This window comes from Polyodon spathula, chromosome 8 (assembly GCF_017654505.1).
Source record: "Polyodon spathula isolate WHYD16114869_AA chromosome 8, ASM1765450v1, whole genome shotgun sequence".
Classification (NCBI taxonomy): Eukaryota; Metazoa; Chordata; class Actinopteri; order Acipenseriformes; family Polyodontidae; genus Polyodon; species Polyodon spathula.
In genome coordinates this window covers 27,753,366-27,779,874 of record NC_054541.1, presented here as the reverse complement: position 1 = coordinate 27,779,874, position 26,509 = coordinate 27,753,366, and the positions used below count along the sequence as shown (strand labels likewise).

General features: G+C 38.4%; 1 protein-coding gene across 2 annotated transcripts in view; it reads right to left on the bottom strand.

Moving 5' to 3' along the window:
* Positions 1-1,435: 1,435 nt before the first annotated feature.
* LOC121319717 (branched-chain-amino-acid aminotransferase, cytosolic-like) overlaps positions 1,436-26,509 on the bottom strand; it is a 26,682-nt gene continuing 1,608 nt past the window's right edge. Inside the window, exons 2-11 of one of the 2 annotated variants that reach the window (XM_041257428.1) lie at positions 26,055-26,123; positions 21,096-21,296; positions 20,837-20,947; positions 18,136-18,255; positions 17,027-17,190; positions 16,334-16,476; positions 13,571-13,656; positions 4,935-5,075; positions 3,859-3,933; positions 1,436-2,718 (exon numbers count right to left, since the gene is read on the bottom strand). In XM_041257428.1, the coding sequence (XP_041113362.1) occupies positions 2,677-2,718; positions 3,859-3,933; positions 4,935-5,075; positions 13,571-13,656; positions 16,334-16,476; positions 17,027-17,190; positions 18,136-18,255; positions 20,837-20,947; positions 21,096-21,296; positions 26,055-26,123 (1,152 nt within the window). In that variant the 3' untranslated portion in view covers positions 1,436-2,676. The remainder of the gene's footprint in view (positions 2,719-3,858; positions 3,934-4,934; positions 5,076-13,570; positions 13,657-16,333; positions 16,477-17,026; positions 17,191-18,135; positions 18,256-20,836; positions 20,948-21,095; positions 21,297-26,054; positions 26,124-26,509) is intronic. The other variant, XM_041257429.1, reaches the window with a different exon arrangement.

The window sequence follows — 26,509 nt, the reverse complement described above, 5'->3', positions numbered from 1 at the left end:
AATGTGTCAGATTTCAAAGTGTATATGAGAATGTCAAAATTACTTCCTAATAATTATTTTAATCTTGAGTGGATAATCTGATTGTTCATCAGAAGAAGTGTACTGGTATACTTCAAGGTATAGTCTGTTAAGTTGTATGTTGACGACACCCTTTCTGTGTTAAATTTGTCATTTAAGACAGCACTCGTACTGTTAAACTTTACACTCTTTAAAGGTATTTAAAGAGAGCAGCTAGTCCCTTCAGGGCTGTTGTGTGTGAGTAGGGCCCGGTTGATGGTGTTTTCAACCGTTATGTAAAAGGTTCTGTGTAAAAGCCTTTTTGGTGTTCAATCTTGTGTTTTTGTTTCATCCAGTAAACAGTTTACCTGTCTGGTTTTAGTAGAGTATGCTGCTGACGAATGTTTAGTCAGTGCTCCGAAGGAGCTAGGGGTTTATTTTTGTTTATTTTGTTTGTGTATTAAAAATAGCACGCAAGCGCTTTTGAAATTCCATTCTTGCGTCCTGGGTCCTGATTTTAAAGAGGCAACGAACCGTGGTGAGGTGCAGTCGTGTTACAGTATATATATATATATATATATATATATATATATATATATATATATATATATATATATATATATATATATATATATATATATAATATATATAAAACATGACCCAAACATTTTTTGAAAAGTGGTGTTTAAATTTAGATTTTAAAAAATTTTTTAAGAGAAACAACACCCCATTTAGTGATTTTATATAATTACACCAAACTCTCTCAACATTGGTTTACTTATGTCAGTACACTGCCAAATATATTTAATTAGAATATTACCCATGCCCCCCAAGAAGAAAACAACAGATTTGCAAATGGATGATCTTACAAGAAGAAAACTAAAACTTTAGTAATCTAGTCCAAGGTGTTATAACTGACATTGGTGCATTGATGTGTCTGGCACATGCAAGTATTTTTTCACCACAGGGCCTTGTGGTCCAAAATGGTCTTCACTTCTAAGGCAAATATAAGCATATACATTATGGAAAGTCAGAATTAAAACCCCACTGTGAAGCTATAGAGGAAATTAAGAGATTTGTAGATTCACTAAATGCATGTATTTACTGCAATGGCCTGCCCTGTAACAAGCAGAGTCGTACACATATGGAAAATAGTGGTACATTACTACAGAGGCACTATTGACATGTTTTTTCCACTGAACTTATGTCTAACTACAACACATCCATGTTCATTGATACATTCATTTTTAACCTGGTTTATTTAGTGCAGATGCAGAAAAAGACCATCAAAGGAATGCCACCCAAGTGAAAATAATAAAAACGCAATCAGAAAGAAGGCTCGAACTAAAACTGATTTTCTTTTACCTTGTGAAATCTACAATGGCTTTTTAATTTCCATGACATTATTCTAAGTCACAAAGCAGACCTACAGACAAAGTCAATTTCTATCAGTGCAATTCAATTTTATTCAAAATTATTAATTTGTAATATGCATTATTATAGATTTGCTTCATGCTTTTTTGTTTATGGCATTTGAAACTTGCTAACCTTACAGTATGTTTCTGATGTAAAACTACTATAAATCTATATACAGTGTAGGGTGTTGATTTGGTCAACCTACCATACCCTGGCAGGGCAAAGTCACCCCTGGATTTGTTTTATATCACAGGAATAACCACACATAGGTGGATGATACGGTCCAGGGGGATTCCCAGTGCTCCACCTGTGGTTTATCCTGCCATGTAATAGGTTGATTAAATCAAAGCCTTAATACAATATAAATAAATATTACCCTGTTTTTTGGTTGACCCTCATTAACCATTTAAAAAAAGACAACAAGGGTCCTATTAAAAAGTAATACATCTTTACAAATATAGAAAGGAATGGTTTTCAACTATATTACACACAACTAAGTAATTGTATTAATTTATTATGGAAACACTGATGATTTCATTATAAATTGCACTGTAGATTTTTGTATTCAAGTTTTCAAAATGATAAGTACATAGTAACCAATTGTATGTGCTTTTGTACTGTTTAATGTAACAGAGCAAAGATTATTTAAATCAAGTTTACCAGTCCCACTGAGCAAGCGTACACAGCAGGCTCTTTTTCAAGACCCCAACAACAAAAGCATACATAAACATGATGACAGCCAAAGTAGGTCCTAAAATAAAATGTAATTACAAAGTAACAATATATACTTTTGACTTGTTTACTGTATCCTATACACATAGGTACGTGGATAATGCTGATACCCAAAACCTCATCATATGAAGTGAAAAGCTGAACCTGGAAGTTTTTGAGCTAAAAAAAAAAAAAAAAAGTGGGTGAATCTGTTGCCCCAGCTAGTTACTGTTTGTAGACCTAATTAAAACATGAGCTTACAGATACAAATTTAACTAATGGTGCAACAGTATCAAAACAAAATCTGTACGCTTTCAGAAAATTTAAATCAAATAATTGCACATGGCCTTTACAGCATGACAATTGCACGTTCACAATGTAGCTACCATCATTTTGAGGTAAAAACTGATTGTACTCACATTAAAGTTTTTACATTTCACATCAATAAATCTATGCTACTGTAAGTATTGCTATGAGAACATCACAAACTTGCAACGATAAAGTGTATGCACAGGTTGTGTTTCACAGAAACGGATCTCATCCTCCTCTTCTTCACTGCACAGAGTGTGTCCAGTCACTCTCAATTCTGCCATACTAGAAAGAAAAGCAAGACATTGATCAATATTGGTTGTCTCTATAAATGAAAACATCTGACAAGTGGTGCCCTAGAAACTGGTATATCTGTCTCTAAACTGGAGAAAACAACAACAAAAAAAAAGAGATTTTGAATATTGGGAATTAGCTGTGCATAATTAATCAGAAACTACATTTTTTTCTGCAACAGTTGACAGGACTCTGTAAGCCAACCAAACACTTAGAAAGTAATCCTTCCTTATGTTCCTTTTCCAAGAAGGCAAATGCAGTTATATAATGTTTTGTCTTTGAAATGCATGAAAGTCTGTTTTTCTTAAATGTCAGCTGACTTAACATTATCCTACTCGTTTGTAATTTACTAATTGTATTGTTCAGTAGCCTTTCATATTTCCTTTGTTCTCTATGCCTTCATTTGAATCATCTTCCCTTTGAAATCCACAAAAGCTGAAACAATAATTACTTTTTGTAATTACATTTAGTGCTTAATAGTGGCTTTCAAGAACAGTGTTTGTGTTATCTTTTCTTTGATATTCCGTGGCAACTATTAATACAGCATAAACCTTTCAAAGTCAGCCTGATGGGAAGGTAAAAAGTGAATGCATGAGGAATTTAGATTACATCAGTAAGTGTGGTTTAGAATGAAAGATATGATAACTACAACAATATTTGGTAATTTCTTATTTGACATCTCTGCCCATGCTTTATTGTATCATTAAAAGGATGAAAAGAACAAGCATAGATATTAAACTCTAACTGGTGCCCATATAGTTACTGAAAGAAGTCTTTACGGTCTAGTTTGTTTTAATGTAAAGATTGCTTTAACTGTTTCATCAATACCATTGGGTAGAAATGTTTCTACATAGAAAACTATTTTTCACCACCTTTGAACGAAGCCAGGTGACTTCTGGAGCTGTGAAAGCATTTTGTTAATTTCCATCAGGGGCAGACCAAGATCAAACTCAATTAGAATTGCGGGCTGGCATAAATCGGTCACTCCAGCTCTAAGTATGTTACAAATACAATGGTAGTAATCACACTATGAGGGAAATATTGGAGGTAGCTGAAATGGGAATACAGAAAAAGCATACAAGCCCTGATATGTATAAAAAATTTGAAAAAAAATGTCCTTGAAGCTCTTACTTGGATGTCAGTGAGCTGCTTCAGTATTCTTGTAGTTAACTTTGGTCCATTATCCATAGTTGGGATATGCAAATTCTAAGAATAAAACCAATAAACACTTAAAAAAAACAACAATTAAAACAATTGCAGGCCATCTTGCTTGACTGGCTAAGGGTTCAAACCGATTACACTGTGTAACAATTATTATTTCTTTTTTTTTGTTCCTGGGTAGTAAGTGTTATTTCCTAATTGCTTATGCCTCAAAAGTATAGAAAATGGCTATTATTCCCCACAAACTTTGCTTTTGTGACCAGGACAGTGATATTTCAAAATATCACTATTTCCAATGGGAAAACGGGCAAATGTGTGTCTTTTCGTTCACATAAAGTCAGAAAAAAACAACATATGAATCCAAATTAACATGTATTTATACTAAAGTAATACAAAAATGACTACAAAATATTTAGAAGTGAGTAGTTTTTCGAGATTTACGATTATACTGTATTTATTGAATGAACAAATATGGTAGCAGGAATTGTCGATGTTCCTAATTATACTGTGCTTTGCCCAAGTTTTATTTGAAATAAATTAAAGAAGTCCAATGATATTTATTTTAAACAGGTATAACGTAACTCTTGATCGCACGCCTCTATTTTAATGTGCTTTCCTAATGCCAATGTAGCATGTGACGAGTTGTTAGACCTATACCCAACAACCTTGATTTCAGTTGCTGCTGATTGTTTTGGGTTGGGTTGTAAATCTAGTAGACAGCAGTTGTGCTTGTTGATGATAATGCTTTTGAAGCTGCCAGCAGCCAACACATATCATATAGCAATATCTATATGCATAACAGCTGCTTACTGTTACACAGATTTGAGATTCTCTACAATCACTATACTGATACAATACTGACTTCATACAAAGTATTTTTTTATAGAGGTCATGGTTTCTGGTAATAAACATCCTAACGTTAATAGGTGAAAAACAGATTTGGGATTGATTCATGCTCTCTGTTGGTTTTATGAAGGACTGAATCTGTGCTTTCCCTCAGGTACTAGTATTTGTTCAAAGTAGCTATTGTCAGAGCTGTATCTTACATTTCCCTTGTATAATATGCGTCCCACTGGGCACACAACACAGGCAGTTCCTGCTCCGAACATCTCTTTCACTCGGTTTTCTTTCAAGGCAGTTATCAGATCTCCCATCGTCAGATAGCGCTCAGTTACTTTAAAATCACCCTGTAGAGGAACAGTTAAAAAAAAGATATACAGATTACATTCTGCATATAACATATTCCTTAACAGTGACAGCCACAAACTGTATTATTCAGTTGACAGTACCAGTGTGTTAACGGTGCAAGTCCTGCTATCAAATGTACAGTTCTATTCATCGTTTCACAAAAGGAGATTCTTTTCCTTAGCTTAAAATACTCTTGTTGAGAAGCTAAATTATTCATGTTGCTTGTTTAATGACCTGTAACACCACTGTGCCACACAATGTACTTGGTTAAAAAGAGGAGTTATTACTATGTAAATTTGTGCAGAATAAACATTTCTCTTCTCAATTTTTGATTCATCGAATTCAATAATACCAATACAGGAATATGTCTCCTGCTAAACGTTCCAAATTGTAACATACTAAACACCCTGCAAACGTGAATAAATCTTTCTTGAAAGGTAAGGCAGGCATAACTTGGACTCTTTGTGAGGAAATACAGCCTCTCTGCAAGAAAAGAGGGGTATCTAGCAACCTTTTGTTCAAAGTTTGACTGGCAGGACCACCAATTGCAATGTTCTCGCCTGCTGCCAAGTCAAACTGTGGTGCCTGTACATCTCCACAGCACTGCAAGACTAGCCAAATCTGGCACCAATGGACCATTCCAGTCCACCCTTCCATTCAAATCAGACACTAAAAACATACACATATACATTGGGGTTGTTTTTTTGGTGTGTGCAGAATTCAGATTAGTACCACCAATTGTAAGCGGCTGTTAGTGTTGGGATGTTTTCTGTGCAGTAGCAAGCAATGCAGATTAAAACTGACTGTTTAGCCCCAGGTTGTAACAAAACATGGGCTGGCCAGATTGCTATAATATTTTTTTTTCTCATGAAAATAACATTCCCAACATTTAAATATGAATACACTATAACTTAGGAAACATGCTTAATATGTTCGTCAAAATTAACTCTAAAATGCAGACCAAACAGGAGAGGCAAATGGCAATAACAGGACTTAAAATAAATGAATAGTCCATTAACAACTCTAGTTCAATAAAGCATTGCAATTGTCACTTTACAACAGTCCATCCACTTAATTTCAATAATGATCTACTTGCACCTCAATAATATAATAAAATGTCAAAAATGAATAAAAAAATATAGTTATAGACCACGTGACCTGCGTGAACAATGGCGGCTTAAAATGTTTTCTCTTCTCCTCGCTTAATTTGTTACTAATAGAGCAATATTGTCAATGACTTATCTGATATTCTTGTCGACTGCTGTTTGATACACCTCGCTATATCATGTACGCCAAAAAAGAGACCTATGTCCCAGTTCCGTCCAAAAGGGAAAAAAGCAAATTGGATTCAGGCCTGTCTGCCATTATAGATGCCTGTATGGCCCAAACTCGTTCATACTTCGAGCATTTGATGTCTCGGATTGAAAACACGGGTCATGAAAATGCTACTAAAAAAACTTCACCATGGAGTTCAAGTTGGATCTGACTGCTATTCACATGGCAGTGGACAACAACAAGAGAGCTGTGACAGCTTGTGAGACCAGGGCTGACAGGCATGAGTCTAAGAAGGAATAATATTCATCTGGTCGGCTAGAATGAGGGAGATGAGGGTTCGGATGCAGTGGATTTTTTCAACAAATCTCTTCCACTATGGTTCCCAACTCTGAAGGGCAGGTACATTGAAATAATGCATGCACACGTGTCTATTCAGACCAATCTAAAGCAAGAGATAGGTCATTCACGCTTATTTTTAACCTCCTGAGATACTCAGATTGTCAAGCTATACCACAGACAGCCAGGTGTAATTTCACAGCTAAACTATGCAGTGCCTTCTCCCAGGTTATCACCTCTGCTCACTCTCAAGGCTTAGAGGCATTCCTCCTTTACCCAGCAACCCTCAAGATCAACAGTAACTCTTTGGTTCAGCTCTTTCAGTCTCCTGATGAGGCCCAGGCCTTTCTGGACTCTCCTCGAATCCCTGTCCGTTCCCAGGACCGGACCCTTTCCACTGATGTTCCTGGCAAGATATACTCCAATGAGATGAGAAGGAATGGATCTGCTGTGCGACGTCTCGATCTCGGCTGATCTCTGTCTCGGCGGATCGCCGGCTGACGACATCGGGATCGTTTGTGCTGTTGCGTTTCTTTTTGGAGGATTCTTCTATGCTCCAATTAAGGTAATGTTTATCTTTGTTCAGTAATCTGATGTAAACGGTTGGGGTATTTGTTGGGGGGGTGTATGGATTGTTGTTTTATTCTCTCAAATTTTACAATACCCTGCCTGTTTATCTTTGAATCTTAAACTTGTTTTTGATTCTCATGACTGGTATTTCTGTTCTGTCCTGGAATGTGCAAGGATTAAATTCACCCACTAAACCCAGCCTGCCTAGATCTTTTGTGCAGAAAGAAAATAGATGTTGCCACGATTCAGGAGTCCCATCTTAAGCAGCAAGATATTCCTAGATTAGCTAATAAATATATTTTATGTGGCGGCTTTCTCTTCTGCTGATAACAAAACCAAAGAAGCACTGATTGTATAATACCGTTGTTTACAGATCACGATTCTGGGTGCGGGAGGAGATAAAACAGGGAGGGTGGCTGTGGCAGGGCAGAAAAGCCTTGCGCATAAATAGGGGGCAGGGCAAAGCCCTGCTAATTTAAATGTATTGTATTTGTTATTTAAAAGGGAATGTATTGTTTTTTTATTGTAGAATGCGTGAATGTATTATGATTTATTTCATGTTTAGTTAAAAACACAATGCATTAGTATGATTTACAAATGTATGGCTTTGTGTTTAAAAAGATAAAATGTTTTGTGTGTTATTGTGTGGCAGCCCATCCATTAAACTCGTGCAGAATGTGCCCATCACCGGACTGATTCATTTATTGTTAATCCAGGAATGGTCACATGTATAAAAACCCAGCAGCTTTCGTGTTCAAGGTGAGTGTTCAAGGGGAGAGAGCAAGAGTGAGCAGAGAAAATCAAAAACAAAACCGAAAGCAAAAAAGAACAGTAAGCAATTACTACTCGTGCTGGGCACACCAGCATGGTATTTGTTTACGTGTCAGGTTTGTATTTTGTGTTCGAGATCTGTTTTTGTTAAACCTTTTATTTTGCTCTGTGTTTATTTTTGTAAAGAGAGCGCTTTTCACCTGTCTAGTACCTGTCTGTGTGCTGTTTGTCAGCTGTCTGGTCTGGGACGTCGCCCTTGTCTACTGTGTCACAATGGTATACCTGAAATCTGTTATTTCTGGTGAAAAAAAGGCTTTTGTGTCAGTATACGTCCCTACTATATTCGACGCAGGTTTCTTTATTCCGCTGACTAAACTGTTGTTGCAGTTATCTGATTTCTCTTTAGTCCTTGGGCAGAGATGAATGCCGTTATGAATCATTCTTTAGATAGATCTACTTCAAAGGAATTGAGCTCACAGCATTTAGCTTCCTCTGCATTGCAGAAGCTTGTGTCAGGCACAGGTGTTGTAGATATTTGGATTGTGTTTAATCCTTCTCATCGAGACACAAATCATTTTCTAGGATTGATTTTATCTTCACAACAAAATCTCTCTTTTCTGAAGTACATCATGCTTTTGTAGGTTTGTGTTGTCTGATACCGACCCGTTTTCCTAGATAGCGCTTCAACATTACATTATTAAAAAACGAATCTTTCCGCACATCATTTCAATCTAAATTAGATGAGTTTCTTACTTTTAGCATTGGTTCTCTTGATGATCCAAGTATTTTGTGGGATTCAGTCAAGGGATTTATTAAAGACAATACTACTTAATTTGCCTTCAATCTTAATAAATCATGGTTTAGTAAAATCTCTGAGTTGGTGTGACGGAAAGATGAGTTCTGGTGATGAATCTTCCTCCCAACCTGTGAGGGCGCTAAAGAACGAGAGGAGAAGTATCTGGAAGGGCTGGCCTGACAGTTCGTTTCCGGGTCAGGGAAGTGGGTCAGCCTGGAGGGAAGCGCGACTCTGTTGTAAGACCGTATTGATTTGAGAGGTAAACGAGAGGCAGCTGCAAGTAATAAGGCAGCTGCAACCGTTTATCTCGATATCATGCGGGATTACATATAGGGGCCAGCGTAACGCTGGTCTTCTCCTTCGTTTGGGTTAACGCTTGGAGAGAGAAGGATCGAGAGAGGAGCTCTCGTTGTAAAGAGGAATTACGTGTTGTGTTTGTTTGTAATTGTCTGCGTTTTGCACCACCAGACAGTTAACTCACCTATCCGGAGCTGTCGACCAGGGTCAGCACAATCCGGATCACCACTGCACGGAACCGTCACAAAATACAGTGTCTTCACCCACCACAAGCACGTCTGCACTCACCCAGGACTGGTGACCGTGTGTTCGTTTTGTTCGGGACTGTGCCCTATTATTGCTATCCCCGTGCTTTACACATTGTTGTGTATAGCCGGGGATTTATTATTTAACGGTCACCAGACCTGGATTATAAATAAAAGCACCTTTTCACTGGAAACTGTTGTCTGCCTGTCACTCCTGCATCGCATCACCGCTATACCTGTTCCCCTCCACTAGCCACTTTGCCACAGTTGGACAGTAATTTGATGATGCTCGAACACATTCAACAAAATGCTTTATCTGAAGCCAATGAGCTCAAACTCAATCTTATCAGAAAGGAGTTTAATCTATTGCTCAGGCAACATGCTCAATTCCACATTCATAGAACGAGACAAAACTATTATTTTAATGGTCATAGAGCCTCTCGCTTGCTCAGAGATTGCGTAGTAATGAGCACTTCACAGACATTCTATCTGTTAAATCCTGACAGGGAGATAGCAGATCCTTCTCAAATACACTCTGCATTCCACTTCTTTTATTCTAAGCTTTACGGTTCTGATGTCTGCTATGATAAGGATAACTGTATGCATTTCCTGCAAGACCTTCAGTTACCATGCCTTTCGGCTACTAAGTCTGCAGTGCTGGGGACTCCAATCTCTCTGGCTGAACTGAAGAAGACGCTTCAGAGCAAAAGCAAATCTCTGGATATTGATGGCATACCACCTGAATTTTTTCTAACCTTCTGGACCCAGCTGGGTTCCCTTTTGCTGGACATCATACAAACTGCTATTGAGAAAGGCTCCTTTCGTAGAGAAGTAAACACAGCTGTCATTTCTTTACTGTTAAAAAAAAGATAAAAATTCTACTCTCTGTGCTCGGCACTTGACTCTAATCAATTCAGACGCTAAATTATATGCTAACGTCCTATCATGCCGTCTTGAGACTTATATGACTAAATTAATCAAGGTTCATCAAGACCCGTCTGGCATCTGATAATGTCTGCCGTTTAGTCCACAACATGCTACTATTGACAGTGATACTCCCTGCGCTGTTTTTTCACTAGAGTCCGAGAAAGCTTTGATTGTTTGGAATCGAATTGTCTCTGGTCAGTACTGGATCATTTGGGTTTGTGCTCTGAATTTCTTAGTATGATTAAAGTTTTATAGCTAACCCATCAGCGATGGTGCTAACAGGGAATAAATGCTCTTCTGAATTCACCATTTCTAGGGGTACGCATCAGGGCTGTCTGCTTTCCCCTCTCATTAGAGCCTCTCGCCCAAGCTGTCTGCCAGTCAGCTCTCTCGGATCGCATCACTGTTAACTCTACTCCACATCACGTTCCCTGCTCACTTCCTCACCTATTAGATTTTTTTTTTATCTTCAGTTCATTATCAGGATAAAAAATGAATTGGTCTAAATCTGCTCTCATGCCTCTAAACTTTACAATATGGGTAGCCCTGCCCTCTAATAAACTGGTGGTTAAACATTTCAAATAGCTTGGCATAGACATTTATCCATCTTTACATTCCACTGTATTAACCAATTTCAACAACATTTTTAATCAGGGGCAGACTGATTTAGACAGCTGGTCAGATCTCTCTAATTTGTTTCAGGCCGGCATTTCCATAATTAAAATTAAAGTACTCTACCGCATCGATTTTTTTTTTTTGTTTCGTGCTCCCCCTTTCTCCCCCTGCTAGATACTGGGATAAACTACATTCTCTCATATCCAAGTCTACGTGGAGAGGAAGGCACCCACATATTAAATTCTCCACACTACACTTCAGGAGGCTTATCTCTTCCAAATTTTAAATTGTATTTCTCGTCTTCTGTATCACATCCACTCACTGTTTGGTTTGGTCCCGTGGCTTCTGTCTCATGGCGACAGCTAGAAGAAAAGCTAGTATCTCCATAGATTACAAGACTTAATCCACTCAAATATCTCTCTTAAGCACTGCAAATTATGCTTTCTTTCCACTTTGGAGGGATAGGGGAGCTGATACCTCTGATGCTGGTTGTCTTTGCACGTTCCAGGATTTACAATTGTTACACAATCTACCAGGTTCTATTTTTTTTTTTTTTTTTTACCTTTGGCTTCGCTCAGCGATGCGTGCCTACAGGGTACACTGGGGGACTATACTACCATTGCATAGTATATTAGATACATGGGGTAGAACTAAAGGACTGGTTTCATCACTGTACATTTACCTTCTAAAAGCCTTGTATAAACCTTTAGCTGCTAACACTATTTGGAATAGCGATTTAGCTTCCAAGAACCCTAATCACCAATTAATCCATTTTAATTTCCTACATAGAACATATTTAACCCCCAGCAGACACTTTCAAATGAAGCTTGCCCCTAGTCCTGACTGCTCGCTTTGCCCCCAGGCTGCCGTGGGTACCTTTATACACACCGTCTGGGAAAGCCAGGTAGCTACTTTCTGGGAGAGGGTATCTTCAACTTTATCCACTATTTTTAATAAGGAAATTCCCTACTCCGTTTTGGTACTCTAATTGAGTGATGATTCTTCCCTTGATTGAACACTACAACAGAAGCGGATCTGACTAGCTCCCCACTGCTTGGATCCACGGTGCCAGGGAGGGGATGGTTCAGGCCTGGAGAGCTATGGCTGAGCTTACTAAACCTGACAAGTTCAGAATGAATTATCTCCCTGAGGTCCTGGGGCGGGGGGAGGGAGGGGGCGAAGGGGGCTAAGGCCGGGTGCAGGGTGGAATTCTAAAACTATAAATTTGGGGTGTTTTTTTAAAGCTGTTTTCAATGACTCTTTCACCTGTTCCCTTTTTTCTCAGTTACAATTCTGACATTCTCATTTAATTCTAGTACAGTATCAGAACAGTAACAGTTCACTAATAAGAAAGACACTCAGAAAGGCAATAATACACCTCACTCAATATGGAACTGTCTAGTGATAGCCATCAGAGGGATTGTTGCATCCCATAGCTTTCATGCTTTGACTGCTTTGTCTATTTATTATTACAAAAAGAATAACGGTAAACGAAAAGTCTCAATTGAAGGTGGTGCAGAATATATTATGTTTTGAACCTTAATAACATTTTGAAACAGATTATCTGTGAATAAATAAGCTATTGACATGAGTTTCACTCTCCACGGGCCTCAGGCCATGTTCAAAGGTGGGATTCAGAAGCCTGTTGGGTATAGCTAGCTTACAATTCACTGTACACCAGTTTTCCTCAGTTTAGGCTGACTGTGATTAGCACAGCTGGCAGCAATCTATTTCACATCACTTCATGTACACCTGTGTGCCTTGGTAAGGTTATCCACAGACCAATTAAGCCACAACTTGCATGATACATGGTGGAGTTAAAGAACACTGGCTGCTTACACTGTGCGAAAGCGTTTGCCTCAAGACACTCATGTAACTCAACGTGGACACAAATAATTACTTGTGGAACTAGACAAATAAAGTGAAACTGTAATTGAACCTATTTCTAATAATGAAGTCCGATATCCATGCAATAGTAATTTGCAAACAGTTACTTTTGTCAATTCCACTGGCACTGTAAACAGTATGTGGGTTAGGTGTTGCTAATGATCCCACTGCTGACAACAACCCCTATCAATACCCACACTTACTGGGGTGTTTACCTCTGCTTCTTTTAGTGTTGAAAACATAAGGCTGATTCAGATTAAGTAAAATGCATCAGTAAATTGGTAATTACAGCAATTACTGTTCATGTTCAAAACTGGAACAGCAACAGCACACGCATCACCTCTAGATCAACAGGTTAGATAAGAATTGCAGGTGTAGTGAATGACTACAAATTGTGTTGCAAAGTTAATTTGTGATGGTAACTTTAATCTTATTACCATAAATTACAATACAAAGTAAAGATGCAGTTCTCTTTAGTATAGACACTTAACTGGAAGTTTTCTTGCTGTCGATTTGTTTTCTCTATCCTTTCATTACCCGATGACTCATTCTCTGCTTCCTCAGCTGTCACACTGTGTAACTTTGTATTACAAACCACAGTTAAATCTTTCAAATATCTAAGTGGGCCAACTGAAAAAGAGCCCAAAGTGAGCCACAGACTTATCATCATATTTTCCAAACACTAGGCCTGCTTGGCTCCCCAAATAACAGGCACAAATCCTTTGCTCTAATATTCACTGAAGCTCTCACTAAAGATTACAAATTGAATACTTACCCATTTATGGGCAAGATCTATAATGCTCTGTCTGGTAACACCTGGTAGAATGACACCATCTAAAGGTGGTGTGGCCAATTCTTCATCTGCAACAAATCAAATATAAAGATACAGTTATATATTATCCACTGTTTAAATATATAAATATATTTTATATGTGACATACAGTACATTAAACACATTTACACAGGATAATGTCTATTTATACCTTAATATTGTTAGGAGGAAAGGAAGGAAAAGAGAGAAACTGTATATCACACTTTAACAACAGGCTTAGCTTATTGCAGTAGATCTTTATCTTAAACTGTCCTTAATAACCCAAGGGTGCCCAAGGGTGCAGCAACTGCTGCCTGCTGGTTAGCACTCTCTCTCAAACAATTGGTTACTTGAACTCTCTCTCTCCAGATTCCAGCGGCTTTTGAAACTCAGTGCCAGACAGTAACCAAAACAAATCCATACCTGAGTCCCATGTCAATACAAGGTGCATAAGTTAGGCAGCATTCATCACATGCATTTATCTACAGCCAATTATATTAGTGCTACATCACAGTAAACAAGCAGAGAAGGGTCCCTCCCTAAAAGACAAATAACAAGAGCTTGCTTCCAAGCTAGCCGACATATTTCTGCAGCCTCACTGTGTAACTGTAACTGTAAAAACCAAAGTGGTTACCCCTGCCGACAGATCCGCTACAATATACAGAAACATTCATTTTGCTGAACATCATTGTTTTGGTGAATGAGATTTGCAATCCTGCAGGATTTCAGTTATAGCAGACCTTGTGCTTAAATCATACACATGTACTGTATGTTATATCAGGCGCTATCAGGCACTGCTGAAAACACATTTGTCAACAAAAAATACATCCCTGCCACCCAAAAACTGCTGGAATTGATCACTTCATTTGGGTAGGAGTGAAGCTTAAAGTTACACAATTTAAGTACTACAGTTTGGTAACAGAAATACCATTGCCTCAGCTTTACATTGTATTTTATGTGCACCAGTAACCTCTGGTTTACTACCAGATAATAAAATATTTTTTTTCAGTTTCCCAAAAAATGTAATGCAACACCAAAATGACAATCCATGAATCTCAGCATAAAATGCAAACCAGCAGAAGCACAGTATACGAAACTGCATTACTTAAATATGCATAGTTACTAATTCTGATTCTCTGCATTTGAAAATAATTGGCAACTGGTATGCTTTTAAAATATACATGCATGGCTTTGAACTGTTTAGAGTCTAGCTCACGTTTATCACTATTCCATTGGCATTTAGGTAACAGGCAAGGAATTCTTTGTAAGAAATGCCTTTTCCATTCAATGAATATTTCGCATGCCCATGCAAAATTAAATATACCAGCAGCAATGTATTTCTCACGACCATTATCCATTGCCAGAAGCTGTCGATATCATTAAACTTTGCAGTCTGATAAAATCTGATGAAACTTTTATTTTACATTTCTATATATGAGCAAAATACAGTGGTGTGAACAGGGCTGACCGTAAGGCAAGGCGAACGAGGTGGCCGTCTAGGGCTCCACTGTTTAGGGGGCCCCGCGCTCAACCGCACTACCGTTAGATTTAATGTGTTCACTACGTGCACGTAAAACACTCAGACAAATTTGGTTTAGCTCATGTATCGCCAGGAACATTAAAATCTGGCGCAGTAGACATGTTTACATTTTTTATTTTTGTATTATTTATTCCTTAGCAACCATAGAGGTCAATAGTTTCTCATTGTGTCTGGACTACTCACATTACTCACCCACACTCATCCACATACACAGGAGAGAAGGGTCTTGCGTGTTGTGTAGGAAAGTGGTAGCAAACATGTTGCAGTGCAGTTTTATACAGTTACCAATTAAATCTTTGTTCAGCAAGTCAAAAAGCTATGTGGGCATACGTAGACTTAACAGGTAACAATACATTGTAAAATAATGTTTTGTGTTCGCAAGCCTCTTATTTACTGCGAAAGTTAAGCTTTGTTAGTTTATAAACACATGTTGTTGATTAAAAAAATACTCATGCTTTGGTTAGATGCCCTGGCCCTGTGTCTGAAACTGTTTGGCTAACAGTTTTTTAACTGTTATAGAAAAAATATATATATGTTTTCTGGTTCATAGTAGCTTTATTACACAGATCAAAACTGTGAGGTATCATATACTTAATAAAGTGAATTTAAAGAAGGAGAGGGTGTGCATTTAACATCAAAATATGAAATAAAAATCTTACTTCTCAGTGATTACAAAAGAAACATAATTAACATGAAATAAAGGTTTGTGCAATGTTGTTTGTTCTGTGGGCCACTTTTCTGTAAGGCACCATGAAAATCATTTGGGTTTATTGTTAATTCAATATGTAAAAATTCTTGAAATGCAATGTTAATGATAAACTGCTGCATCCTGGCACCGGTGCTTTAGGTCACATACTCTGATTGCAGCTACACTACTGGAATTAGTTTGAAGATTAAAGTGATTAGTTACCAGGAAGCAGCAGTAACTTTAGAGATATTTCCATACTGACCAAACTGAAGCTCAAAGAAAATGGATGGCACTTCCTAATGTTACTTTACATAATCCAGTTTCTTTGTTAATTGTGGTCTGTGAAACCAGCCTTATTGTCTGCTTTATTTAAATGAGGTATCGCTCTTTACGTTTTGACAAATTAGGACAGGTATACTTTTAAACTCCTTTAATAAACACATTTACCTGGTCTCCTGTTTACTGCAATTCATTTGGAATCGTTTTTAATATAAATTACCTCCATTTTCATTGATCCAGTACAGAAACAGGTTCATGGTTCCAACTTCAGTTATTTGATGGCTGTCTCCATAAAGCCATAGAACCTGTTGACATCCCACTTCCATGGCTTCATATTGGGCATATATTGACGCACCATAATTCCTTCAAAGAATACAAACCATATAACTACATTTTAAAAAGCTTCATGGTAAAATGCTGGTTTGAGTTATTATATACATACATCCGGGCTGAATTAATGGGAAGTGTGTAATGGGTCTTACATGACTAAAACAAGGTTGTCTTCCTGTGTAAAACTGTATCACGTAGGTACTGCCATTGGAACCACCAGAAGCAACAACACAATTAGAAATATCTTGTGCTCAGAGACAAGTAATGTGAACCCAAATAAATCCATATAATACTCTGCATTCAGGTAAACTGTGGCAACCCTGTGTTAACTGTGTAAACATTTGTGTTTCATTGATGGATGTCATAAAGCCCCCCCCAAAAAATGTTTCAATTTCACCAGACAGTTTTTAACTAACTTTTCAGTAAGTTTTAATTAAAACGTCTGACACGGTAATTCTGCAGGAAATGTAAGGGTCACATGGTTTTGAAATATCATCATGTTTTATGAATCTACTTCTATCCATTCTGATTAATCCACCACAACTGACAGCAGCATAATTATCAGGCATCAGTCGCACATTACCCTCCCATTTTGCAGTCTCCTGTTCCACCTCTCCAGGCTCGGGTGTATTTTGGATCAGCCCACAGTGACACAGGGCTAAAGATCCCAGTAGAGAAGTAGGGCCCCACAGGACTGAGGATCACATACAGCAAGGCTCGGGAAGGCTTCTTAACGCCCAGGGAAGGCTTCATTGGATATAAAAAAAATAAAGGAATTGTTGTGCACAGCGAGCAAGACAATTTACATGTAGTCAATTTTTAGAAAGCATCAGTTGAAGCGACATGTGAAAGAAGATGTAATGTTAGGTATAAAGTTAAGTGGTTTATTAGGTAGGTACATAACTGTATTTAATCCCACAGGCTTGTATTATACTGTAGAACCTTATATATTTAAAAGTTGGGCATATCAAGTGCTTGTACTGATATTGTAACATTCCAAAGTCATTTTGAAGGTAAAATCTCTTAAACATGACTAAATCATGTATACCATATTCCTTTGATCTTAAGACGCCCTCAAATTTTCCACCCTCAATTCGAGGAACAAATAAAACATCAAATAAATATGCATTTACAAAGATACAAACTCAATTACGCACATGGAGGCAGCTTGTGGCCATCAGCTATCACACAGGGCATTATACTTATGTATCCCTTCTCATTACTTACTCCTGTTTTTCTCCCAATTTGTGAACTGTGGTATTGCTTGGCAAGTTGAAAAATATAAGGGTCTGATCAGCATTTCCGATATGTCCAAGCTGGTATTTGTTAAATTCGTAGGAATATGATAATCCTGACTTGGTACCTTACAGGGTAAAATACCAGGTTTCATTATGTAATAATATAGCCAGTATATCAATACCCAAGGGCATAATGCTTACAGTGCCTATAAACTGAAACAAAATATTATTGTTGGAATGAAACTGACTTTTTCAAACTAGAAACGTACTAGCCAACCATATTATTGCAATTTTCACTGATATAAAAATAGATTCAGAGAGTACATTTTTGTCAAAAAAAATCTATTTTTGAGGAATAACATCAATGCTGTTGATGATACAGTTTTGTCCAGGCTAGTACTCCTGATACTGTTCAATGTTTGATGTTATCAACGTGGAAAGATGGAATCCTCACCTCAGTTCCTATTAAAGTAGGCCGAATGTAAAGGCTAGCACTGCTGGATTCGGGGACCCAAGCCTTTTCAATTTTGACAAGCTTTCTGATGCACTCGAGCAACTCCTCCTTACCAAAACTCTGAGGGGGGAAATAGTTTCAATATAAAGAAGAGTGCTGGGACAAATATAAGAATATCAGAACAAACATTTTTACATGTATTCGAAGGCAAAAGTAAAATGTCCATGTCCGCCAGAAATGACAGCACTTCTAGTAAATAGAAACATGCATCACAACATGTTTTGTCTTGCACCTATTCATACATTGACATCTGCAGAGGATATTTTCAGCAGCCGAGAGCAATAGACTGCACACATGTGCCACTAACCATTCTCAGCATCTGTATAGGACCATGGTCTATTGTGTGTTAATTGTCTAGGCTACTAAGTAGACTAAGTTAAAAATAATAATAATTAAAATTAAAAAAAAAACCTAAAATCATTTAGTTTAAATTTAAAATAATATTCTATTTGCATTGTACACCAATGTGTACAGTGCAGCAGCAGCATGATTTATTTTATTACCAGTAGGCTAAAGTATAAAAAAAAAGTGTGCTGGGTATTCATTTGATTTTATTACTGTACTGTATACTGTATAGGCCTACAATACAAATTTAAATTTTTACATAATGTAATGTGTAGCGGATCCAAAACACATTAGTATTATTACAGCGTAATGATTTATATTTAAAATACATCGAGAACTGTAAATGTGTGTGTGTGTGCGTGTGGAAGGGGTGTGGGTAATTCACCACTGGGCTTGGGGCCACCCAGCCGAGATCGCCATAGCCTCGAACACCTCCAAGTAGGCGTCAGGTCGATCCTCGGCCGTCATTTTGGTGGGTCTCTGGATGGAGTAGTCTGGAGCTGCGGGTCTAGCCGCCCCCTGTACTGCCACGGTGAGAGTCTGGCGCAGGAGGTCCATCATTGCGGCAAACTGAGTCGCATCCATCGCTAGTCTGCTCCTTCTATAGTTGCACTGCTTGGGGCAGTGCCAGTGAATCCCACTTCTGACACCACGTGTGGAAGGGGTGTGGGTAATTCACTGACCAGGAGACAGACAGGTGTACTTGGAAACACCACACAGGTGCCCAGTTTTATCTTAGACCGGTTCTTATTTCTCTCCGGCAGAGGGCACTGTTGACCGTGGGCTGCCTATCAACGATGATAGACAGCACCACGGAAATACCACAGCTGGTACACAAACAGCAAATGCACTCGCAGGTGCTCAAAGAATTAATAATGAAAACAGAAGGCGAAAAGAACAAGGGAAAATAAAACAGTAATAAAACTACAAATAAAAGGTGCTGCACTCGGCAGCGTTATCCCGGTCGCCGCTACCCGCACGACCCGGATCACCGTCCTACTCTGTCGGCTATCTAGCCTGCTCTTTTACAATACGCCGGGGTCTGCCCAAGGGTTCCCCGCTCTCTCTCTTTCTCGCTGTGAATTTCTTTTCTCCCGGCTTATTCCCGGTCCTGAATCAAAGCTTCCGCACTCTTGGTGCGTCTAAGTGGGCAGACCTGAGGAAACAACAGAGCGTTACTTTATAGGACCAACAATCACCCAAGACCCGCCTCTCAGCCATTCAGAGAGGGGGAAAGACCACACACACACTTTCCCACCTCCCCGTGTCACTGCCATGACTCACAGGCGGCTGTTGGGCGACTGCCGCCCTCTTCCTTCAGCCCGTGAACACGCCAGCAGAGTCAGCACAGATCTCTCCCTGTTACAGTGCGATTTTATTGTATTGTTTTTAAACACGACACATCCTTGTGTCGGACAAACATGTCCGGTTTAGCGAGGGGCTATGGTATGATTATGAAAAGCTTTTTAGAGGTGAAGGTTGGGGCCCCACTATAGAATCTCATAGGATTAAACTGCCTTTCATTTTTTATATATACAACAGTATTAAAATAGGTAAAATGAAGATGGAACAGAATGCTTTGTACAGATGATGTTTACATTTAACAGAAACAATGTTATTTTGATTCTTGCACCCTTGCATGTATAGACGTTAGCTTTCGTGCACCCTCTCCTACAGCAAACCACAACTCAACTGCCGCTATTTTATTTGAAAAAATGTTGTAAAGAAAATGCAAACTGTAGTATGTTTGCACTCTGACTGGCCCATCTTAGTACATCTACCCCTAAGTGTTTTTACTGTTGTTGATAAATAAATCACGTCTGAAAACGTCTCCTGTTTCAAGTTCAGCAGCTCGATCGTGTGATTAATCTCACGTGCACAAAGCCAAACCCACAGTTTTTACTATAACGGTCAAAATGACAGATGTGGTGGTTCTAGGTACAACATATTATATCTGCAACCCTTGGTTTACTGATATGTTGAGATGTTTAACACATATATTTAGGAAAAGTCGAAAAAGCACAGACGCAACATCTTGAACAAATATCCAAACATGAAAATTCTATGCTTGTCCCAGCAATAAAATAAGTTAACTGTGGTATACAATGGTAAAAGCAGATTAAATTGTAATACAGAAAATACAAGAAAAAAAAAAACCTAAGTGGATTATGTTATTGGCCAGGAGTCTTTCATACACAAATTTATAGTGAAATGTTAATTCTCAGGGCTATTGCTGAATTGTGAGGCAGGTATTCAGAAAAACAATGGCTTTCTGTTAGAAGAATGTGTTACTTACAGGTAAACCAGCTCTGTAGGCAGACCTCAGCATCCTCTCCATATTATTCAATGGTCGGAAAAGACGAATGTTGTTATCAACACCACGGTAAGCCTTCAGTCCTTCAAATAACTAGAGTGCAGAAAAAGCTGTATTAGAGATAAATGGTAGCTTTAGAGGTACACAGATTAAATGCATGACAATAAAATTAGCTTTATATAACTCAAATAGCTTCATAGCTGCAACTGCGTAAAAATATACGATGCCACTGTATACTCACCTCTACAGCATAGTGCAGAGCTGATGATGCTGGGTGCATTGACAGATTCTTAAATGGTCCTATGTGTGGTTTCTGCCATCCATCACTGGCTGACCATTCGATCGTAAGCATGTGGTCTGTAAACACTGTTCCAAACACTAAATTGGATGGATCTGGCTTCTCCTTGAACGTGGATGCCAACTCAATGACAGTCTCTGCAGCCTTGTATGAGAGGACAAGAACCAGACTAAAGGGTTAATATGGGGTAATATAGGCCCATTAATAGGAAAACACATTTGCATTTTACATTAAATGTTGGTTTTCCACACGACACCTGCAGCTGCAATAAGCAGTAGTAGCAGAAGAAAGATTGTAGACTCTTTAAACAATGTTCCACTAGCACTATATACTTGCTGACACTTCTTTAAAAAAATTATCAATACAACATACAGGATGTATGAGAAATTAAGCTATACCAGTAGTATTTAAAGCAATGTTGTAAATTTAAGCTGCATAAAAACTGCTAACCATTAAAGTACAGATCAAAATAACTGTTTGGTTAACCAGTACACATTTTACATTCAAATGTTAGACAATCAATCTATATTTTATATAGCATCTTTCATAATGGACCACCATCACAAAGTGCTTTACAAGATGCAGTAACAACAAAAAAATCCATAATACTTTCAATACAGAGAAATGCATAATACATGCCATACAGTAAAAAAAAAAAAAAAAAAGCTAAATATATGATAGTAGACAATGAAGTTATGACAGAACAAGATGCATAAACCTGCCTGCATTTCAGCACTGTATCCTACAATTTCTGTGATACTTTTTGATACTTTTTATGGCAGTAACTGTGTAAATACAAGTCTTGTTCCATCCTCTTAAACACATACATCCCCATTTCTATACTTCTCAGTTCTTTGTAAAGAATTATCACAACCTTTTTTTCAACTTTGTTCTTTCAGCTGGAACTGACACTAATGCACACTGACTGTGGAACAGCCATCCCCAACAAATGACTGGCTTAAGATCCTGATGTGTTTTTTCTGAGGCGAAATTATAAAACATGTCTATTTAAATAAAGAACCTTACCTTTAGCAAAAATCATTGTGCATGAAATTAAAACATACAGCTTGTCATGTGCTCAGTGGCTGTAGGTGCCACCCTAGACAAAAAGCTTACAGCAGATATTAAACAACATCAAAAGGATGCATACAACTTGTTTAGTGAGACACTTCCAAGGACAAGTCAGTATATTAAGATAGCATATATAATAGGTTCATGGTACTGCTAAGCCAAAGCAAATGAGCTGCAGTTGTAGTGAGTCTTTGAGCTACTAAGACAGAAGCACGAGAATGCATTTTGTGATGTTTAAATGGGTCTAGTAGTTGTGCACTGTTTTCCAATACCAGCATTTATTGTATTTTTGCTTTATACTATTTTGCAAAAATCAAAATACTGGCCTTATTACTCTCTTAACCCAGCCCATTAATTTCCCCTGGCGATGACCATCACATGTACAGTACCTATTTATTATAGCCTAGCCCATAAAAAAAAAAAAAACAATTTCAGTGACAAGTGACAACTGTCAAAAAAACATTAAAAAAATCTGTAGATTGTGTCTTCAATTTATTGCCAACTTAAGGAGTCCATCTCATCATATAGTACTGTGCAAAAGTTTTAGGCAGGTGTGAAAAAATGCTGTAAAGTAAGAATGCTTTCAAAAATAGACATGTTAATAGATTATATTTATCAATTAACAAAATGCAAAGTGAGTGAACAGATGAGAAATCTACATTAAATCAATATTTGATGTGACCACCCTTTGCCTTCAAAACAGCATCAATTCTTCTAGGTTCACTTGCACACAGTTTTTGAAGGAACTCGGCAGGTAGGTTGGCCCAAACATCTTGGAGAACTAACCACAGTTCTTTTGTGGATTTAGGCAGCCTCAGTTGCTTCTCTCTCTTCATGTAATCCCAGACAGACTCTATGATGTTGAGATCAGGGCTCTGTGGGGGCCATACCATCACTTCCAGGACTCCTTGTTCTTCTTTACACTGAACATAGTTCTTAATGACTTTCATTGTATGTTTGGGGTCGTTGTCATGCTGCAGAATAAATTTGGGGTCAATCAGATGCCTCCCTGATGGTATTGCATGATGGATAAGTATCTGCCTGTACTTCTCAGCACTGAGGAGACCATTAATTCTGACCAAATCCCCAACTCCATTTGCAGAAATGCAGCCCCAAACTTGCAAGGAACCTCCACCATGCTTTACTGTTGCCTGCAGACACTCATTTGTGTACCGCTGTCCAGCCCTTCGGCGAACAAACTGCCTTCTGCTACAGCCAAATATTTCAAATTTTGACTCATCAGTCCAGAGCACCTGCTGCCATTTTCTGCACCCCAGTTCCTGTGTTTTCGTGCATAGTTGAGTTGCGTGGCCTTGTTTCCACGTCGGAGGTATGGCTTTTTGGCCGCAAGTCTTCCATGAAGGCCTCTTCTGACCAGACTTCTCTGGACAGTAGATGGGTGTACCAGGGTCCCATTGTTTTCTGCCAATTCTGAGCTGACGGCATTGCTGTACATCTTCTGATTGCGAAGGGAAGTAAGCATGATGTGTCCTTCATCTGCTGCGGTAAGTTTCTTTGGCCGACCACTGCGTCTACGGTCCTCAACGTTGCCCTTTTCTTTGTGCTTCTTCAAAACAGCTTGGACAGCACATCTGGAAACCCCTGTCTGCCTTGCAATTTTTGCCTGGGAGATACCTTGCTGATGCAGTATAACTACCTTGTGTCTTGTTGCTGTGCTCAGTCTTGCCATGGTGTATGACTTTTGACAGTAAACTGTCTTCAGGAACCTCACCTTGTTAGCTGAGTTTGGCTGTTCCTCACCCAGTTTTATTCTTCCTACACAGCTGTTTCTGTTTCAGTTAATGATTGTGTTTCAGCCTACATATTGAACTGATGATCATTAGCACCTGTTTGGTATAATTGTTTAATCATACACCTGACTATATGCCTACAAAAGCCCTGACTTTGTGCAAGTGTACCTAGAAGAATTGATGCTGTTTTGAAGGCAAAGGGTGGTCACACCAAACATGGATTTGATTTAGATTTTTCTTCTGTTCACTCACTTTGCATTTAGTTAATTGATAAATATAATCTATTAACATGTCTATTTTTGAAAGCATTCTAACTTTACAGCATTTTTTCACACCTGCCTAAAACTTTTGCACAGTACTGTATATGTATTTGTGTGCACTTGTACTGCTTTTCATTGGCAGTAGAGGAAATAGTTCCTTGCATTCTACCTGTGCTCTCAGTTTGCAAGGCTTACTTTGTGTTACCCTTTCATTTCCCAAGTATTATAAAGTATATTGATCAGCCTTAACCAGGAACTTGACCTGGACTTGAGGTAAAAAATGAGTTCCAAGCCTGGTGAAAACAGTGGATTATCTCTGTTTTCAGCTGTTTACTTTCCTTAGCCTGTATACTTATAAGTCTTACACGTACTGGCCTAATGTCTGCTCATCCACAGTGAAGAATCTCTCTGTGGGAATCTGGACAGCCTTCAGGGTTTGATTAAATCCCTTTGTCCAGCTGTTCACAGAGCAGTGCTTTTACTTTCAATTTGGTCTTCTAATAGGGAGGGACCCCATGAATACTTCCTGTCAACCCTGTTACAGACATCCTGCTGGGAATTGCTTGAGCGGAACAAGAATTAAAACTACAGTAGTTGCCATGCCCCAGGAACTGGTACATTAACACAGGCATAGGCAATCCATGGCACTTGGTCCATTCAGGGTATACACATGAATAACTTCATAGAGCCCCTGGATGTGTGTTTAAGACATTGAAATACTCAAAGTCCCACAGAACATTGGAGTTGTGAGTTTGTTTCTCAGGGCCCCAAGAGAGGTGGGTCCTTCCAATAGCATCACGGCATGGATACAGAGCTTTTTCCCAAGCTCAGTTCTGAAGCCAGCAATGATACAGACTTTAAACTAACCGTTATCAACCCTGGCATTCTCTCAGCCAAATCTTCAACACCTGTTACTTAGTACAGTTAGCTCTGGTACGGTTCTCTGGCACCTGAACAATGTAATTAACTAGTTTCAATTAACACGACTTATATTCAACAGATATCTATTACACTTAACACAATATTGGCACTGTTCTTAAACAGAGAGTTAAAACCATTGTGTTACTTTCACACACAGAAGCTTGGTCTCTGATGAAAGAAGAGAGACCCAAAGAGCTTTGTGCATGGTGCCTGCATTCAAACAGACTGCTGGGTTCTTACATAGCCCCTTAGCTCTGTTTGTTCCACATATTACAGTTGTAGCCTACTGGATACTCGGTAAAAGACACCACAGCCATCCCCTACTTTGAATTTAAACTAATCCACCTGAAGAAAGTTTAATCTTCAAATGAGTCCAAATTGAGTTTTTCCCTATAAATGTTTCAATGTGTGGGCTGCTGGTCTTCAGGCAGACCACGTCTACCAGCACTAAAACCATTAATTATTGTTTAAATAGTGGTGCTTCAAAAATGTATGGTACTTATATTGCAATGTGGTTTTATTGCCACTTGGGGGTGCTACTTGCTAAAGTAAACCCAAATTATTGGCACATGTTATACTAAACATGTATTCTAAATTAATTGGATGAATAAATATATAAATAAAATAAATAAATTAACTCCTCCAAAATCCAGAAAGTCAGAATTTGAACATGCATACTAGGATAACCAATTCAAATGGACATATCACAAAAAAGTGTAAAAAATAACTTGTTTCTACCTTTAGAAATTAATGCCATGGAGGTATATTAACTTCCATTATAGGCTTTCTAAGTGAGGCTCAGGCACATGGTTTATATTGTAGGTTACCTATACAGTCTAGTAAACTGATACAGTATAAAATTGAATATAACACAAATATTAACCAACAAAAATAGGTACCTTAAAGCTGACAACATCATCGTGGGTGTATCCTCCAGAGTCATTAGTGGCGCTCTCATTCCCACAGCTCTGAGTGGAAAAACAAGAGGAAGAAATCAATTCAGCCTTATAAATGCCTTTTCATCACTAGTACTTGAGTTTTCAATCTGTCACCACTGCTCCTGAGGGTGTGTGGTCCAGTGGTTAAAGAAAAAGGCTTGCAACTAGGGAGTCCCCCGTTCAAATGCCAGCTCCCTCACTGACTTATTAGTTAAGAGTCACTTAACCTCCTTGTGCTCCATCTTTTGGGCGAGACGTGGTTGTTGTAAGTGACTCTGCAGCTGATTTACAGTTCACACACCCTAGTCTCTGTAAGTCACCTTGGATAAAGGTGTCACCTACAAAATAATACTAACTTTTGTAGTTTGTTCTTAAGCAGATTTGTAAATGATGTCTGGCTCATTAATAAATGTATT